The 20,702-nt window shown below is 42.9% G+C and overlaps 1 protein-coding gene across 3 annotated transcripts in view; it reads right to left on the bottom strand.

The window, feature by feature from the left end:
- Positions 1 to 20,702, bottom strand: part of pcnx2 (pecanex 2) — a 274,360-nt gene that overhangs the window by 51,492 nt on the left and 202,166 nt on the right. For all 3 annotated transcript variants that reach the window (XM_039738452.1, XM_039738451.1, XM_039738453.1), the window contains 3 exons: positions 10,692 to 10,925; positions 8,836 to 8,939; positions 3,131 to 3,293 (listed from right to left, as the gene is read on the bottom strand). In XM_039738452.1, coding sequence (XP_039594386.1) covers positions 3,131 to 3,293; positions 8,836 to 8,939; positions 10,692 to 10,925 — 501 coding nt within the window. The remainder of the gene's footprint in view (positions 1 to 3,130; positions 3,294 to 8,835; positions 8,940 to 10,691; positions 10,926 to 20,702) is intronic.

A 20,702-nucleotide genomic window follows, 5' to 3' on the forward strand; every position in this document is an offset into this window, starting at 1 on the left:
CGCCATGTCATCCGGACCAAAGAGGACAAGGACAACCCAAGTTGTTATCAACGCTCAGTTCAGAAGCCTGCATCTCTGATGGTATGGGGTTGCATGAGTGCGTGTGGCATGGGCAGCTTGCATGTCTGGAAAGGCACCATCAATGCAGAAAAATATATTCAGGTTCTAGAACAACATATGCTCCCATCCAGACGTCATCTCTTTCAGGGAAGACCCTGCATTTTTCAACAAGATAATGCCAGACCACATTCTGCATCAATCACAACATCATGGCTGCGTAGGAGAAGGATCCGGTACTGAAATGGCCAGTCTGCAGTCCAGATCTTTCACCTATAGAGAACATTTGGCGCATCATAAAGAGGAAGGTGCGACAAAGAAGGCCCAAGACGATTGAACAGTTAGAGGCCTGTATTAGACAAGAATGGGAGAGCATTCCTATTTCTAAACTTGAGAAACTGGTCTCCTCGGTCCCCAGACGTCTGTTGAGTGTTGTAAGAAGAAGGGGAGATGCCACACAGTGGTGAAAATGGCCTTGTCCCAACTTTTTGGGATTTGTTGACACCATGAAATTCTGAATCAACATATTTTTCCCTTAAAATGATACATTTTCTCAGTTTAAACTTTTGTTCCGTGATTTATGTTCTATTCTGAATAAAGTATTAGAAGTTGGCACCTCCACATCATTGCATTCAGTTTTTATTCACGATTTGTATAGTGTCCCAACTTTTTTGGAATCCGGTTTGTATATATATATATATATATATATATAAGATAAATCCTGTAGCCACAATAAATGCCTTTATTTTATAGGGGTGAGCAAGTTCCTTTCTACTGTAGCCACAGCCGCGACACACATAAAAAACATCAATAATAACTCATAAACTTGCAATATTATTTAGGAAAATCATAACATTTTACTCACCAAAAATTCTGATTATTTGTAAACAAAATCCTTCCTCCTCTCTTTCCTCAAAAGCTATTCAATTACTCTGTCGTACGGATTATCCGTGCACTTCAGTTCCATCAAAAAGTCCCTTTCTTTCGCCATCGAAGCTAATGCTGAAAGTCGAACCTGCCCTGTCGTATTTCTGGCATAAGTTTGAATTCGCTTTAGGGCGGAAAATGTCCACTCGACAGAAGCAGTGTACATGGGAATGGTCACCACCAAATATACCAATGTGAACAGCTGCCCCACGCTCTCATTCAGATTTTTCTGATGAAGGAAGTCAAGGAGATCAGTGGGAGATTCTCCTGCAAAATCATCCATGGCATACATTACAGTCAGTTCTGTTTTTAGTTGAGACAGATCAAAAAGCGCTCCGTGGCTGTTGTGTTAAACTGGAGAATGCTGCATGCGTGAAAATTTTCTTGCATTCCTGAAACTTCTGGGGCTCGAGGAGTGTGACAAACATCAGGTTTTTGTAGTCTTGAAATCTAATCTGTGTCGGGCAAATAATATTGTCCAGAATCCTGCCATGTAGTTGGCCGTAGTGTGCGTGAGGATCTTGTGTTCTTCATATCGGCTTCTATCCAATCAATGGGTCTGAAAACGGTGACGTTGCCGTACGCCTGCTAGAGGGCCCTACCGACACCAACTCAAAATCTGATTGGTTGAAGCAACACGTTAATCAATATTTATTCTGTGTTAGAGTGCCTGCACAACGAATTCTGAAGGCTTCTCTGCCTGGCAACAAATGATGGCTGAAATGTGATTGGTTAAATGCTTTAATACGAAAATACATGCCTGGAAGCAGCATAACCATCGGAAAAGCTATGAAAGGAAGCGGACAGACTATTTGGAATTATTTAATAAGTATTCATGGACAAAATATAATTAACATCAGTTTGTGATTCAGATAGTTTTACTTATGAATATGCTAAGCACAGTCCTTGACCCGCGAATATTTACCTTATATGGGCAGGCACTCAATTACGTGGGAGGCATGATGACACGAGACACAACTCTGCCTCCCACGGCCATCGAGCTGCAGTCTATTACAGTATATGGATGAAAATAGGTCCCAGTTATGACCTTTACGCGTAGAATTTCGAAATGAAACCTGCCCAACTTTTGTAAGTAAGCTGTAAGGAAAGAGCCTGCCAAATGTCAGCCTTCTACCTACACGGGAAGTTGGAGAATTAGTGATGAGTCAGTGAGTGAGTGAGTGAGTCAGTGAGTGAGTGAGTCAGTCAGTCAGTCAGTCAGTCAGTGAGGGCTTTGCTTTTTATTAGTATAGATTCCGGCAGGTGGTGCACGACAAATATTATCACTAATTTTATGAATCTCATACCAAATGTTATTATATAACAGAGACTTTGCAGGCGGACGGACACACAAACACACGCACACACTTGTCCGTTTATTAAGGCTGCTGAAATAATATGCTGCAGTGAAATCAATATGACAGCAAAAACCAGCAGAGCAGATAAAAAATATTGTGAACTTCAGGAACTTTAACTTGCTTTGTCCATTGTGACTTAAACTAACTGTGTTTCAGCCAGGGGTCCAACCCTACCACCAGCTGGGGTTCGAAAGTCTTCTTTTTCACTGTTTAGTATGTATTGTCAATCATGTGGTTTCTTTACATTTTTTGTGTTTTGTGGGCGGTTCCCCGTGCCCATCACCTCAGTGGAAAACTCATAGTTCCTTGTGGTTCATTGAATGCACCAGGTGGGTGGTGAGTTCCTTTAGCAATTACTTTGTGCTTTTGTGATATTGATGGATTTGTTTGACCTTTTGCTCTGTTTTTGTCTCTGCATTCTGGGATTGGGACTCTGTTTGCTATTGGACTTCCTTTGTCAGGCAACTTTGGAACAGAGTATTTTTGTAAAATACATATTTTTACGTTTTATAAAAATTCATCATTGTTCGCTCGTCACTTGCCAGGGTTTGATGGGGATATCTGCCTCTAGTGGGCGTTATAGAAAGTTGCTTTTGGAACTTATTGGGACTTCTGTGTTTTGGGGACTCCGAATCCATGGCGATAACACTAATTTAGAAATATAAAACTGAGACATACAGAGCACATATCTTCATATTTCCTGTTTTTTAATGCACAACTGCTAAAAACACCTTTAAGTTGACAAACAGATGATCTTAAAGGAAACCTTCTTAAAAGGTATACACTACCTGGTGAAGCTTTAAACTCATCCGAACAGCAGGAGCAACTACCTGCTGCAGAAGATCCATGTCGGCGAACACCCACTCATCTTTTGCTGCAATTCGAAAGTCTCCTTTGAAGAGAGAATTGTATCCATAAAGGAAGGACTCCAGGCTGCACCATGAGTTGGGTCTGAAAGTGGAATTAATGAGAAGATAATGTTAATTTGAAAAGAAACAGTATTTTCAGTCATATACAGTGTATTCAGAGATCTTCACCCTCTGCACACTTCATTTGGTTGTAGATTACATTTTTAAGTTGATAAATTTGCCATTTTGTCTACACTCAATAAGCCACAATGACAAAGTGATGACAAAGTATTCAGAAAGGTTTTCAAATTTATTAAAAATCAAAACCTGAAACCTCTCGTTTTTATAAGAATTCAGACACTTTGCTTTGTGGCACTCCAGGTTATGGTCAGGTCATCCTGATGGCTTTAATTCTCCTTGAGGTGGGTTGAGAACTTGATTGGAGTCCACCTGTGGCAAAGTGAACTGACTGGACATCACCTGTGTGCGTGAGGGTCCTACAAGTCACACAGCTCGTCAGGACCAAAGCCAAGTCATGAAGTCTAAGAAGCTCTCTGTAGGCCTCTGTGATCAAACTGTGGTGAAGCATCAATCAGGAAATGTAGTCAAACCATCGAGTGGCCTCGATATTTGTGAAATGGAAGAAGTTTGGAGCCACCATGACTCCTAGAGTTGGCCAAACTGAGTAAGCAGGGAAGAGGAGCCTTAGCCAGGGAGGTGACTAAGAACCAATAGCCACTCTAACAGAGCTTCAGAAGTCTTCTGGTGAACATGTCAGTCTGGTGTTTATGGTTGAGGGACTAGACGGAAGCCACTCTTGAATAAAAGACAGTTTAAAGGAGCCTGAGAGCATGAGGGAAAAGATTTTGTAGCCTAATGAGACAAAAATGGAACTCTGCGGGCAGAATTCCAAGCACTCTGTCTGACAAAGGCCTGGCACTGCTCATCAGCTGCCTAGTACCATCCCCACAGTGAAGCGTGGTGGTGGCAGCATCGTCCTATGGGGGCAGTAGGGATAGGGAAACTGGTCAGAATTGAGAGAGTGATGTATGCAGCCAACTATAGAGCGTTCCTTTAAAAAAAACCTGCTCTGGAGTAATTGCCATCTTTGTACGATGGAGCATACAGCCAAGACAATGCTGGAGTATCTTCAGGACAAATCTCTGAGTGTGCTTCAGTGACCCAGGCAAAGCCCAGACTTAACCCCATACAACATCTGTGGAGAACCCTGAAGATTGCACTTTACAGATGCTTCCCATTCAATCTAATGGAGTTTGAGAGGTTCTGCTAGGAAGAATGGGATAAAGTGCCCAAATCTGATATGCAAAGCTTGTAGAGACTTAGCCAAGAAGACTTGAAGTTGGAATTACTGCCAAAGTGGGGCTCCTACAAAGCACTGAATTAAGAGTCTGCATGCTTAAATTGGTTCACCTTTCACTGAAGCATGTTTAAGTTTAGGCAGTCCATGGCACTAATCTTTCATCAAATACAGCAATTCAAAGTCTGGTGAAAGGGCACATTGAAATTTTTGCAAGTATTTGGCAGCTGTGCATTATCTGAAGCCTCAGGGACCCCTCTTAGTCTAACATTATTCCGTCTGGAGCTATCTTCCGAATCATCAGTCTTACCTGACAGCCTGCTTATTGTAACCTCCATTTCTTTAGAAACTATCACAAATTCATAATGAGTCTTCACAAGCCTGGACATTCTTGTTTCTGTATGTGACATGCATTCTGCAGCATCTGCTATGTCTCGTTTAATCGCTGAGATCAGTTTCTTAACATCGGTACAAATAAATTTGTGGAGCCTCATCCTGAAGTAAAATCATTCTTGTCTCCATAATGGGTTGATCTGTAGTTTGCGTATCCAACCTTTTCCTCATCTCAGTTACAAACATAGAATGCCAGTGAAGATATAGGGTTCAGGCTGTGGTATCTAGAGAGGTGTGTTGTCTTCAAAGTTGAAACACCATGTTTGCTTCTTTTTGTTGAACCTTCTGAAGTTCCAGAGAAGTCCGGCAGTATTGTTGGCCTCAGGTTCAAAATAAATGCTGAAGATGGTTGTAGGCATGCTTTGAGCCGCTATTGAGGAGAATAAACAGGGGCTCTAAAACTTCAGGTCTACATGGAAAGCACGCCCCTATGGTTCACCTTCCAGCTTGCAATGAGCAGAAGCATCCAGCCAAGACAATGCTAAAGTGGCTTTTGGGACAATTCTCCAGCTGTCCTTGAGTGATCCTGCCAAGATCTAAAAGAAGAGGTGTAGAGAGACCAGAAGATGGCAGGTCACAGACACTTCCCATCCACTCTAATGGAGCTTGAGAGGATCTGCCTGGAAGATGAGATAAACCACCCAAATCGAGGTATGTAAAGCTTGTAGAGACTTACCCAGGAACGTTTAACACTGGAGTTGCTGCCCAGGGGGCATCTACAAAGTGCTGAGTTAAGGGTTTGAATACTTATATGAATGATTTCATCCATTATCCAACCCGTTATATCCTAACTACAGGGTCACAGGGGTCTGCTGGAGCCAAACCCATTTCAGTTTTTGATTTTTAATAAATTTCTGAAGACACTTTGTCATTAGGGGCCTTTGAGTGTAGACCGATGGGCAAAACTGGCAAATCCATCCATTTAAAGTGAAATCTACAACACCATATAATGTGCAGAACGTAAAGGGGTGAGAATACTTGTAATTTCTGCATATGGTATGCTTTATTTTAGTAAATGTATTATTGTTTTTTTTAATTCATCTAATGACAAAATATCACAAACAGCAATTTCAGTGACTGCTTTTTGTTTTTTCGTAGGTGTGAAGGTTGGCAATAACCTGAACAGCCACTCCTTTTGCCTTTTCCCAGTCATGTCCCAGACAGCACAGAGATGAAACACCTCGTCTTTCATTCATTTTCATGTTACAGTATGTCAGACATTTGCGTGTGTGTTTTTTTGCTTACGCAACAGCGGACTTGGCTTTTGAAACACGATTAACCGAGAAAGGACACTTGCATTAATGTGAGCAGCAGTCACAAAGCTCCCCTGACTCCTTTACTCGACAGGAGAGGTGTTCAGTGCCTCTTTAATATTTATTCAGAGTCAGAGGCCATCGACCAAGCGTAAAGCAGCCTGAAAAATAAATCGCCGATTGATTCAATGAAAAGGGGGTCGAGCACTTTGAACTCCCCTGGGTCCCTGGTTTGTTCTGCCGACAAAGTTGATCTTCCTTTAATGAAGGTACTCCCTTTAGACTCTCAGAAAATACCCAGCAGAAGCAGTTCAGCTTGATGTGAGCAATGGCTGGTGCTTCAGTCTGGCTACTGACGTCCGGTACAAACCCCTGCACAATTCCACAGGTTTTTAGGAGTCATGGACAAACCTGAATAGCAACACCAAAAGCTTCATTCAGTAGAAATATGATTGAGTCACTATGTTAAAAAAATAGGAGATACCTATAAGACACGTGTAACTATTCAGTTCCTGAATCTGTATTGAATTACACGCTTTGCAGACGTGCAGTTTAATATCTGTTGAGTAGAAAAAGGCTACAAGATGAATAAAAGCAGCTAGATATACAAAGAGGGATGCAAAAATTCACAGAATTGGTCAATGTATCAGAAGTAGGATGCAGTCCTTGAATATCCCACTAGGCAGTACCATCTACTTCTTCTTCTTCTTCTTCCACTTCTATACGGGTTCAATGTGTTTGATCAGCCTTCTCCATTCAGCTCAGTCCTTCACCTCCTCGCCAGTCAGACTCTTTTCCTTCAAATCTTCTTTTACTTTATCCATCCACCTCTGCTTTGGCCTCCTTCGCTTTCTCTTCCCCTGGACTTCCATTCCCATCAGTCTTTCGCCCACATATTGATGGTCTCTCCTCATCACGTGTCCATACCACCTCAATCTACTTTCCTGTCCTTTCTTGGATGTCTCTCCCACTTTTGTTGCACCTCTGATTGTCTCATTTCATATTATGTTCTTTTGTTGTTACTCCACACATCATTCTCAACCTTTTCATTTCTGTCACATCTAACTTCTCCTGCGCTCGTTTCACTGCCCATACACCATTGCCGACCTTACCTTTGTCTTAAAATCCTGACCTTTAACCTTCTCCTCAATTCTTCAATCACACAAGACTCCTGATAGCTTCTTCCAATTGTTCCATCCACACTGCACTCTGTAGGTTATCTCTGTATGTAGTGTTCCATTTTGGCCTACCACCAACACCTAGATATTTAAATTTATCTACACTTTTCTATAGCTCATCCTACTGCTAATGTCAGGACCCTGATCATTATTAAACCTCCGATATTCTGTCTTCTTCCTTCTTATCTTCAGTACTTTGTCTTCCAAAGCTCTTCATCATTCTTCCAACTTCCTCTCCACTTCTTTTTTTCTAGTGCCTAACAACTCAATGTCATCAGCACAAAGCCTGCACCATCACTTTTATCCCAGGAGTCAACGCCTCCATAACCAGATCAATGAGGTAAGGACTTCAGGAAGATCTCTGGTGCTGACCTCCTCTCACTGGGATCTCATTTGCTACCCCTACCTGAGTCTTCACTCCCTCAGACATATCCTGGACCATCCTCACATACTTCTCTGGTCCTCCTTTCTCTCTCATGCACCTCCAGATTTCCTGACGTGACGCTCTATCATAACCCTTCTCCAAACCAATGACCACCATATGCACACCTTTCTGTTTTTCTTGATGCTTCGGTATCATCTGTCCCAATGCAAACACTGCATTAATTGTTCCTCTCTCTGACGTAAAACTAAACTGCTCCTTCCCTATGGTGGTCTCTTCCCTAAGCCTTCTCTCTATAACCCTTTTCCAAATGTTCATGCTGTGTGACATCAGCTCTAACTCTCTAAGTCCTTTTTCACAAATTGTAATATGGCCATCCTGTGGTTGAGGTTTTCATCTTGCAGTGTGCCCCCTGTGTTTCTGTTCATGAAATCTTCTGTTGATAGTCGTCTCTGACACACACACATCGGCCCCCTGAAGACTGTTTCTGGTCTTTTGGATAGACGTTTGTGGCTTTTTCTTGACCATAGTGAGGATTCTTGTTATCAGCAGTGGAGGTCTTCCTTGGCCTACCACTTCCTTTGTGGTTACTGAGCTCACCAGTGCGTTCTTTCTTCATGATATTCCAGACAGTTGATTCTGGCCATCCTAAGGTTTTGTCAAAGTCTCCAATTGCTTTATTTTTCATCCTCATAATGGCTTCTTTGACATTCACTGGCACAGCTCTTGTCCTCATGTTGAACAATGGCCACTGCAGACTCCAAAGGGTATCAGAAAGCTGAGGTATCTTATGAAGCCATGAAACCCACCCTAGGAATTACAAACACATGTGATACCAATTATCCCAAACATGTAATGGGGGGACCCTGTAGCTAAAGTGTTGGGTGACCAAAATGTCTGCAAATCCCCTTAAATGAAATTTTGCAATGTGCACTATAATCACTATAGTCTGAATTGTTTCATTTGTAAATTTAAACTGTCTAGCAGAGGAGCAAATCAAGGACAAATGTGTCTTTGTCGTAAACATTATGGAGGACACTGCAGATTTCTTTGTATTTAAGCATTCATTCTGTCCACAGATCAATGTAATAAAGCATCGCAGGCAAGAGATAGAGGATTACCTGTTTGACACGTTATGTGAAGCTGTTGCTAAGGATCGCCGTCCCAGGACACAGAGGGCAAAGCAGAGTGTCACTAAAGGTGAGTCTTCATCAACTTCCACTGGCTGCAATATTAAATTTGGCAGTTTAAATCCAGTTTCTTAATAGCAGCCCAGTCCACTACTTACAATTTACTCCACACAAACCAACAAAGAGAGCATAAGGCAAAGTAAATGTGTCATAAATGCTAAAACAGACTGGCTGGGTCTTCAGAACAATCCTGTAGTCATTGTGACAAATGCACTGCTAAAATGTGAGAACTTCTCAGTGCCCATAGCTGTATCCTGTTTTTGTTATTTTTTTAATGAACTGTATTTTTTTCCATATTATTAATCAAAGTCACTGATTGCATACACCTCCTGATCACTATTACCTAAGCTGATCACACTGAACACATTTGTCATTCCTGATAAACTGTACTTGTTAATACAGATAATTTAATGACTGACTACTATTATTTTAAAAGCTACTTCAGATCTACCAGCAGTTCTGGAGGTTTGTACTGCACACAAAACTAAAAATTCTTGTTATGACTGAATCAAGGTTCTTCCCCAGGCTTATGTTTAAATTGCCCATTTTTGTCTTCCTTGTTTGTCTTTTATTATTTTCTATCATTTTTTAAATAACATTTTCCTGTCCATTAATTACTTATCAAGTTATCTATTTTCTGTTACTTTACTATATTTAGTTATTATGTAGTTTCTGCTCTATGTGTGGTTTTCGGTTCTCTCATGTTCCTAGCATTTTGTGGGTGGATCCCCGAGAGGCTGGCTCACCCAACCATCATCATTAAGGGACCGCCTCCAGCTCTATTAAGGCAGCCTGGGAATTGAAGTCTCCTCATGATCCATATTGAATATGCTCTTGTGAAGTTGGGTTCTGAGAGTGAGTTTTGTTCTCCTCTCCTCGCTTATCCCATGGTCTGAATGTGGATCCTAATGTGATGGGGACTCTGTGTCGTCCTTCTGATAAGACATAAAACATGAGGTCCTGACTGTCTGTGGTCATTAAAGATCCATGGGCATCCTTGAAGTAGAGCTTATCCCAATGTTGAGGCTAAATTGCCAACTTGAGCCTAGTCATCCTGTCCCCCTAATCACCCCCTGTCTCTAATTGGTTAGCTATCTCTCACCCCTTCACCACTTAACAACTAATGTGTGGTGAGCGTACTGGTGCCAAGACGGCTGTCGTCACATCATCCAGGTGGGTGGTGGCTGAGGTGGTTCCCCACTCAGTAGAGTAGTGACAAAAGCGTGATATAAATATAAAGAATTTATTACTATTATTTGATCTTTGATTAGCATTTTGAAGTTGGTGAAAACTGTAGGTGTCTTTCTATGTGGCTTCAACCTTAATTTAATAATTATGTCTAAGTCAGCACAGGCACATTTTAATGCTCTCATGTTGAACAAATCACTTCTTGAATTGCGTGAAACGAGCATAAAGTCTCCCCAATTTTCTTTGCAACAGGATTTACAAAAATACAGCCCAACAGAATGTGCAGAAAAGTGAAGGGTCCACTGTGTGTGGTCATAGCACTGATAAGGGCAACAGCAAAAATGAGAACGAAGAGATGAGGATTTGAGATGATCACATCCAGTCACCAGAGATGCCATCACCTTAGACCTCTCAGCTGATTTACAGGCTTACCATTTCACGATCAAAGGTTTCTAGGTCACTATATACTGGGCTTATTCGTTTATTATTTTTCCTGATAAAGCTGGCAGTTCCTTTGGGAGATGTTAACTAGTGGCACTTGTACATGAGTCTTTGAATTCAAGTCTACTTCTCATTGCTGAACACTGGCAAGCACTTACCTCATCTTGCTTTGCCGCACAGTATTGAATCCATTCCAAGTAGATATTACAGAAGCTCGCCCGCGTTATTCCCTGGAGGCAGTGGATATAATCCTCATCAATTTTCACACTGAACACAGCTGGGTCTCGCTCGATGTAATGCCATTTCGAGTACAGTTGCAGGGATTCCAAAACCGACAGTTCCTTTATCCACGCTCGAAGTTTAGGGGAGCGAAGAAAATAGTAGATTATACTCTGCAAGCAGGAAATAGGATGGAAAATTGTCACTGAATGTACTCATCTTAAATCGTACTGTAATTTATGAAGGGACTAGTGAGTTAAGAAAAAAGAGAAATGGGAAATGTAGAAATTCATGTTCCAGTACAGAGGTGGCATTACATGGAGGAAATGCTCTTAATATTAGGCTCTTCAAGATTAGTGTCGTCTTTCATCTTTGATGTTTGTTGATTGTGCGAATGTGTAGAGTTTGTGGATTGGGACATTGAGAGACGTTATAACTAGAGCTGGAGAAAGACCTGTGACCTGAACATGAATGTGACTCTATTCATCATTCAGCCTTTATAAAATGCTGGACTGGTCACCAACCCAGTTGCCTCAGCCCTTGATGGGAGCAACTCGCCAGACCATTAGCTCATCTCATTTTCTGAGACCACTTTTCCTGGTGCAGGTTATGGTGGTGACCTGACTTGACTCGGCAGGAGAACAGATACCACCTGCACCTAAGAAAAGATCATCCAGCTAAAGAATTCAAATGCTGCAACATAAACTGTGAATTAATGTATTTATTGTATACTCCGCCCGCGTAGTAGTGGAACTGGACAGTAAGGAGGGCCCTGCCCGGCTCCCCACTCCTGACATCACGCTTCCCCCCTCACCTCGGCCCGCAGCCTCTGTCTCTGATTAGCGCAAATAGATGGCTCATGCAAGTGAACTTTGACTGTTAGCACGGTGAGAGAAGTCGCAAAATCAACCTGAATGTTCAAGCAAATTATAGAAAAAAACCTGATCTAAATCCGTTAAGTAGTTCTCACGTGAAAAGCAGACAGACATACAGACAGACATTGGATTTCATATATATACTATATATCGAGATATATAAAAGAGCTCTTGGTGAGGCCATCGGGGGGCACCTACACTGTTGTCTCTGTATGGATCCCAATGTCCAAGTGCCTGGACATGGACACTGTGCTCTAAAAGTGGGGCTGCCCTTGCCAACTTTTGTTGTAGAATTATGAGCACAATGCAGGGTCCTACTGTGGAGCACACCCAGAGATGGTGCTACATTACTTTTAGTGTGCCAACAGAGAGTTCATAGCTAACCCATGTGTCTGGGTACCTTCCACCAACCCCCGTTATGATCCACACCCTAGGTGAATGCCTAATTTGCTATAATGGTGGCACTGGCTCTGAGCACACCATGACACACATTCACGCTAGAGTACAATCTAGGTACCTGGTGGTGAGGATGCAGCATTAACCATGTCATTAATGGTGAATGTAGTTCAGTCACTCCATTCTTAGTAATGTATCCATACCACCTGCACTTCTGAAGGGGCCACCCACCTGAAACTAAACATTTTCGGGCCCAGCCAGTACTTGGGCGGGAGACCACCTAGGAAAAGCTTGAATGGCTGCTGAAAGAGGTGTTGGTGTGGTCTGAATGTGGATCCCAATGTGTGTTTTTACTGTGCTGTAAAAATGGTGTTGTCCTTCAGATGAGACATAAAATTGAGGTCCTGACCCTCTGTGGTCATTAAAGATCTCTGGTCATCCCTGTTGTTGTGAAACTGGGGAGTCCCGAAAGCAAATGTACAAAAACACTTTCAAAAGTTGCCCAGTAGAGGGGAGGAAACACCGTCAAAAATCACAACAAGAAACCCAATGGGCCGAGAACAAATCTTTATAAAAAATAAAAGGTTTTATATTTTCAAAAAAGGCTCTTTAATACACAAAGCCCCGTAGAGCACAAGGAATTGCCTGAATAGGCAAAGTAATCCACAGTGAACAAACTCCCAATGCCAGATCCAAAAGTCACAATCATAAAACTGAGGTTCAGAAATTTAATAAACACGGTCCTAATACGAAAACCAAAGATGTAGTCGAAAGACAGAGCACAGGGTAAAAAATCCAGGAAATCACGGCGCAAAGCAAAGGGCACAGTAAGCACAAGAAACACTCCACTCCTTGGCGCATTCACAGTGAACTGCCAGGAAATGTGGGAGGCCCTCCCTTAAATAGGGCAGTGATTGGCAGGTGGCCCCGCCCCTTGAGGAGCCACCCACAACACACAAGGGATGAAACCAAAGCCACATTCTATAAAAAATGAACACAAAGGAAAATGTATATAATAAACAGAAGGAACAGAAATACAAATCAATGACAATGAAATTAGACATTACAAACAAAAAAACACAACTGTGAACCCCAGCCAGTGGAAAATGCTGGCTGAACTATGACACCTGTGCTCTGAATGAGGATCCCAATGCTCCAGTGCTGTAAAAATGGTACCATCCTTGAGATGAGGCGTAAAACTGAGGCCCTGACTCTCTGTGGTCATAAACGATCCTTTTGGAAAGAGCAGGGTGTATCCTGGTGCCCTGGCTGAACTGCCCACCACGGCCTAATTATTCTGGCCCCCTAATCATCCCCTATCTCTAATTGTGTCTCTCTCACCACTTCGCCACCTAACTGCTCATGTGGTGCAAAAAATGGCTGCCGTCACACCATCCAGGTGGATGCTGCACATTAGTGGTGGTTGAGCTGCTTCCTGGATGTAGTGTGGTAGCACCGGAAATACTCGCAGGTAAAGGAAGTCAAATGCTCTCAAACAGGCAGTCATAGGTGGAGGAAGAGGGTGAAGCTCACTGAGGAGTAGTGGAGGGAGAGAAAGAAAGAAAGAGAGAGAAGAGAAAGATTTATTGTATTGATGGAGAAGCCCCTATTAGAAAGGTATTCATACAATTAATGATTTGTTTGCACACAGAAGTTGTGTTTGTATTGTTCTGGCTGGCGTTTGGGGGCGCCACCATTAAGGTGAATTAGGCATTGGGCCTAGGGTGCAGATCATAAGTGGGGGTAAAGACCCAGCTGCATGAATTTGCCACCCCACAGGCGGCTGGTGCACTAATGAGCTTTTGGCTTTGGCACTGGGTATGCCCCCTGTTGGTCACTGTATATGTATAGGGACAAAACAGACAGACTTGATTTAAAACTCTTTTTTGCTCTTTTCATAATACTGGTAACGTTGTGTACTCAGGTAATGCAGACACCTACTACAAATGACTATAGTCAAATTAAACCTCCTCTCCGGAGTCCAAGTGCCAGGATGCATATACCAGGCAACATCAGTTAGTAATGGTAGTCCAGCTCACAAAACTTCAATGAAACACTCCCATTGCTAAAAACTGCAAACCGAAAATAAGCAGAACAACAGTTTGAAACCCAACATGAAAGAAATCCTAATTAAAAGTCTAACTTTAGGTGCAGCGCCGCAGAGCCTCCTGGGACGTCAGCGCCGTCCATCGCTACAATAGATGGAGATGACCGGCAGTAAACCGAAATACAAAATGAGGACGCAAAAACATCAAAGTGATAACAATTAATAACGAAATACAACATGAAAAGATACATACAACACAGAAATAAAAGCGTGTAAATTAACAGGCATCCATTAGGACCTGCTGCAGGTACAAATGTTATTTTTGTTATTTCTAAGACTCCGCACGCTGTTCTCTGCTAGTGCGCCGCTTTCATCTAAACATCTGCTTCTGATGATGGCACTCCTAAAGTAGCTCGGACCATTTCACATCACTTTAGAGGGCTGTTGACTGAAGAAGGAGCCTTTTATGTGCCATTTCCTCCAGTCCATTTAATTCAAGCAGCCGCCCCTTTCGCTGCTGCGCTAAATCTCTGGAAATCGAGTGGAGGTTTGGAGCGGCAGGAGAAGGAAGGCCGAGTCCGCCTGCAGCAAAGCCCCTCCGTGCCAGGCTGAGGCAGAGCAGCTACAAGGCAGCGCACATCTACAGTATCTCATTCATGGGGGTGTTAACGGGAAAAAATCACAGGGTAAGTAAAATGAAGAATAAAACATTTATTTAACCTTCCTTGTAAATTGCCTTCCAGAACGATCAAATAATTTTGTCGCGTTCTTGCCCCTTTTAACAATACCCCAACCCAATTAAGAATTCACTTATTTATTCATGCCATCTTTCACCTCAGTGTTGCTTGTGATGTTTAATCCTCCACGTGCTTCCACAGGCGCCGGAAAAAAAGGTGAAAATCACAGCCAGAAAAACTGTGACAATTAAGTGGAAGTCTACAAACATGATTCATTTTCCCAATTTAGCAAGAAGATTAAAAAAAAGATTAAAATTACCATTCATAAATTTTCAGTCATTTTTGTCCCATCTGTTTTTATGAAATTCTATAACACATGCAGTTCGGATTTTTGAACCGTACTCTTTTACGTTCGATAGATCCGTTGGTTTGCTTTTGCAGCACATTTCACAGTACACGGTGTTTTGAGAGGCACGGGGCATTTCCCAATCTGTGTGAAAATTATTAATAGATTGCTTGTGTGAGTGGCGACATGCTTTTAAAAGACAGACAGCTTAGGCGAACCTCGATCTGATAAAAAAGCAAACTTTAGGGAGTTAAACGTGCTGGGATCGCGGCGGTATTAGCCCACCGTCTGCTAATGGTGCAATTAAACCCACTGCGTCAAATGGTAAACCGAAGTTAGATACAAATGAAGGAAAAAAAGTCATTTATAGTCAAAACAAATCTTCCATTTCTTTTACAAACCCACCCAAAACTGGTAAACAAGAATTACAAACTGGCTGCGGCACCAGTACTGCACTTGAGGCTGAGGCTTTGCAGCTGGGAAAGCAGTAACTGGAAACAGACGCGGGCCAAAGTGGGAACGCGGCCATAACGCTGGGAACATGTGCGCCCGTTATTAGAATGAAAAGAAAACGAGTCTGTCGGAAAAAATAACACTGTCATGTTAGCCAGTTTAGGGTGAAATATGATGAAACGTTTCAAGAGTAAGTCGCGATTTCATATGCAGCCTGTAACGGCCACTGCCACCCTTTGCCTGCTTAATCACAAGAGGCGGAAAAAGCTGAGCGAAGTGAACAATTGGACTGCTTGTGCGATGACAATTCGATTTATAAAGCATTACGGCAAATTCAATTGACATTGTTGCTAGCTCTGGGGAAGAGAAAATGTTTAGGGAATCGAAAAATGCAAGTCGTTTTATTTTTCATGAAATATATGCATTTTTTTAGAACAGTAAATTATTCTGAAAATAAATGTTTGGAATTACTCTAATATTGTGGCACAGCCAGGTTTCAAAGGACATGAGTAGCTCACTTTTCTTTATGTTAGTTAGTTTATTGTTTATTATCATTTTACTTTTCTACAATGAAATCCTGATGACAACATTCCATGTGCAGCAAAGAAAAAATAAAACACAATTATACAGGTTATAAGAAATGAAAAGCAAAGCAGCATGTATTCAAATACTATATACAAAGTGGCCTTGATTATGTACAGCTTTAAAAAATACAGTATATATATACTCCGCAAAAAAAGAAACGTCCCTTTTTCAGGACTGTGTAGTTCAACAATAATGTTTTAAAAATCCAAATAACTTTACAGATCTTCATTGTAAAGGGTTTAAACAATGTTTTCCATGCATGTTCAATTAACCATAATCAATTAATTAACATGCACCTGTGGAATGGGCGTTAAGACCTTAACAGCTTACAGAAAGTAGGCATTTAAGGTCACAGTTCTAAAAACACAGGACACTAAAGAGACTTGTCTACCGACTGTGAAAAACACCCAAAAAAAGATGCCCAGGGTCCCTGCTAATCTGCGTGAACGTGCATTAGGCATGCTGCAGGGAGGCATGAGGACTGCTGATGTGGCTAGGGCAATAAATTGCCATGTCCGCACTGTGAGACGCCTAAGACAGCACTACAGGGAGACAGGAAGGACAGCTGATCATCCTCGCAGTGGAAGAGCCCGGATCTCAATCCCATTGAGCACGTCTGGGACCTGTTGGATCGCAGGGTGAGGGCTAGGGCTATTCCCCCCAGAAATGTCCAGGAACTTGCAGGTGCCTTGGTGGAAGAGTGGGGTAACATCTCACAGTAAGAACTGACAAATCTGGTCCAGTCCATGAGGAGGAGATGCACTGCAGTACTTCAAGCAGCTGGTGGCCACACCAGATACTGACTGGTACTTTTGATTTTGAGCCTCCCTTCATTCAGGGACATATTGTGAAACATTTTTAGTTTATGTCTTATGGTGTTGACTCTTTTAGTGTTCATACAAATATTTACACATTAAGTTTACTGAAAGTAAAAACAGTTGAAAGTCAGAGGACGTTTCTTTTTTTGCTGAGTATATGTGTGTGTGTGTGTGTGTGTGTATATATATATATATATATATATATATATATATATATATATATATATATATATATATATATATATATACACTCACCTAAAGGATTATTAGGAACACCTGTTCAATTTCTCATTAATGCAATTATCTAATCAACCAATCACATGGCAGTTGCTTCAATGCATTTAGGGGTGTGGTCCTGGTCAAGACAATCTCCTGAACTCCAAACTGAATGTCAGAATGGGAAAGAAAGGTGATTTAAGCAATTTTGAGCGTGGCATGGTTGTTGGTGCCAGACGGGCGGTCTGAGTATTTCACAATCTGCTCAGTTACTGGGATTTTCACGCACAACCATTTCTAGGGTTTACAAAGAATGGTGTGAAAAGGGAAAAACATTCAGTATGCGGCAGTCCTGTGGGCGAAAATGCCTTGTTGATGCTAGAGGTCAGAGGAGAATGGGCCGACTGATTCAAGCTGATAGAAGAGCAACTTTGACTGAAATAACCACTCGTTACAACCGAGGTATGCAGCAAAGCATTTGTGAAGCCACAACACGCACAACCTTGAGGCGGATGGGCTACAACAGCAGAAGACCCCACCGGGTACCACTCATTTCCACTACAAATTGGAAAAAGAGGCTACAATTTGCACAAGCTCACCAAAATTGGACAGTTGAAGACTGGAAAAATGTTGCCTGGTCTGATGAGTCTCGATTTCTGTTGAGACATTCAAATGGTAGAGTCAGAATTTGGCGTAAACAGAATGAGAACATGGATCCATCATGCCTTGTTACCACTGTGCAGGCTGGTGGTGGTAGTGTAATGGTGTGGGGGTAGGCCCCTTAGTGCCAATTGGGCATCGTTTAAATGCCATGGGCTACCTGAGCATTGTTTCTGACCATGTCCATCCCTTCATGACCACCATGTACCCATCCTCTGATGGCTACTTCCAGCAGGATAATGCACCATGTCACAAAGCTCGAATCATTTCAAATTGGTTTCTTGAACATGACAATGAGTTCACTTTACTAAAATGGCCCCCACAGTCACCAGATCTTAACCCAATAGAGCATCTTTGGGATGTGGTGGAACGGGAGCTTCGTGTCCTGGATGTGCATCCCACAAATCTCCATCAACTGCAAGATGCTATCCTATCAATATGGGCCAACATTTCTAAAGAATACTTTCAGTACCTTGTTGAATCAATGCCACGTAGAATTAAGGCAGTTCTGAAGGCGAAAGGGGGTCAAACACCGTATTAGTATGGTGGTCCTAATAATCCTTTAGGTGATTGTATATATATATATATATATATATATATATTGTGAAGGGCAGCCGGGTCCCATGCCCGGCAGGGACACCCCTGCTGCTTATGTTCCGGGGGAGCCGCCATGGACAGTCCAGTACCTCCCCCGGGACGCTTGGTGGCAGCCTCCCTGGCCGACGGTGTTTTCTCAACCACCCGCAGGGCTCCATGGGAGATGGAGTCCTCCACAGCTTGGTTGGGGCCCGACGTGGCCGCTAGGGGGAGCTACCTGCTTCCCACAGCCCGGCTGGAGGAGCCTGCAGCCCCACCCGGAAGTGCAATTAGGACCAGGTGGTTACTCACCTGGAACGCTTCCGGGTGGGCTATTAAAGGACCCAGCCACCACCACTCGGGGAGCCAGAGTTGGGAGGAAGGAGACGAAGCTTGTCTGGGAGGAGTGGTGGAGCAAGGTGGAGAATTGTGGTTTGTTGTAAGTTTTGTGCTTTGGGACTGTGTTTGGGCTGTGTGGCACGGGGAAGACATGTCACACAGCTGAAGAAAAAATAAAAGTAATTGTACTTTTTATATGTGCCTCCGTGTCTTTTAGTGTCGGGTCAGGTGCCTATATAGCGCCTTTTCTACACTGGCGTAGCCGACAGGATTCCGGCCCGTCCATTTGGACCGGGACCTGCATAAAAATTCGTGTAACGGCCCGGCACAACACCCAGAGGCACGTATAGCTCAGTGCGGGGAGCGCACATTGCGCCGAGCGCACTCCTGAGGCAGAGAGTGTGCTCTACTTGAGTACAGCGCTGAGAGTGCCCTTTGGACTGCAGCAGGGCACGCTCCCGACGAAAGCGTGCCACCGAGGCGCAAGCGCGAGGCACGCGCCTGCACGACTTGCCGGCGGACACGGGGCACAGCTCAGCACAACTGAGGCCGCCAAAGGATCCAGGGTGGGCTCTGACCCTCTTCCGGTCCCTCACGGCGTCCCGGCCGGGTCATTGCCCCTGGCATCCCTGACAATATATATATATATATATATATATATACTGTATGTGGTGGTGCTACTCTGCCCTAGAAACCTGCAAGTTCTTCCTTTGGAACCACTTGAGAGTCTCCTTTGCAGTATGTTTAGGATCTTTGTCTTTCTGGAAGATCGGCCTGCATCTCATTCGCACCTCCATGACAGGTAGCAAAAGATTCAAGCATTTTGCGTGTGGTATATGGTTACATTCACCTTCCTTTCAATAATCTGGGATCCGCCGATATTATAAATTGCTGCTTCCACCTCAGAACAGGTATTTTTAGGGTCATATGCAGAGCCATTTCTTCTCCAAAGTTCAATTTTTGTCTCGTCTGACCACGCTACATTCTCCCAGTCATCTACAGGCTTCTCTAAATCAGGTCAGGTCAGGTCAGGTTGGGAGCATCATAGTCAGAGAAAGGGCAAAACCAGCAGTCAAACTGATTAAGCATCAAAACCGAAACGAGAACCAGGAATCAGAGTCAAAAGAAAAAAGCAGAGATTCAGAAAATGAGAAGAGCAAAACATAATGTTATTTTTCTTTTTTCACTGTGAAACAAGGGCTTATCCTTCAAACCTGGATACCCAGGTATTTGCGAGGATGATCTGTAAGATGTTTCTCTAATAACATCCATCCATCCATTATCCAACCTGCTATATCCTAATTACAGGGTCACGGGGGTCTGCTGGAGCCAATCCCAGCCAACAAAGGGAGCAAGGCAGCAAGCAAATCCTGAGCAGGATGCGCGCACACACACACACACATACACACACACACACACACACACACACACACACACACACACACACACACACACACACCAAGCACACACTAGTGATAATTTAGAATAACCAATGCACCTAACCTTCATGTCTTTGGACTGTGGGAGTAAACCGGAGTACCCGGAGGAAACCCATGCAGACACGGGGAGAACATGCAAACTCCAATGAGGGGGAACCTGGGAAGCAACCCTGGGTCTCTCTAATAACATGCCCAAAGAAATTTTATAAATGAGTAATGCTAATTTTAACATAAATTGGATGTGGCAAAAATGAGAATGTTGAGATGGATGTGTGGTGTTACAAAAAGGACAAAATAAGAAATGAGACAATCAAAGGTTCAACAAAGAAGAATTAAGGTGAAGGTTAAAGGTTAAAGTTTTTAAGACGGGGTAAGACCAGCAGTGATGTAAGGAGCTGAGACATGGACAGTTAAGGAAGCACAGGAGAAGAAGTTGGATGTGGCAGAAGCGAAAAGGTTGAGATAGATGTGTAGAGTTACAAAAAAGGACAGAATAAGAAATGAGACAACCAGAAGTACAACA

The sequence above is a fragment of the Polypterus senegalus genome, chromosome 16, assembly GCF_016835505.1.
Source record: "Polypterus senegalus isolate Bchr_013 chromosome 16, ASM1683550v1, whole genome shotgun sequence".
Taxonomy (NCBI): Eukaryota; Metazoa; Chordata; class Cladistia; order Polypteriformes; family Polypteridae; genus Polypterus; species Polypterus senegalus.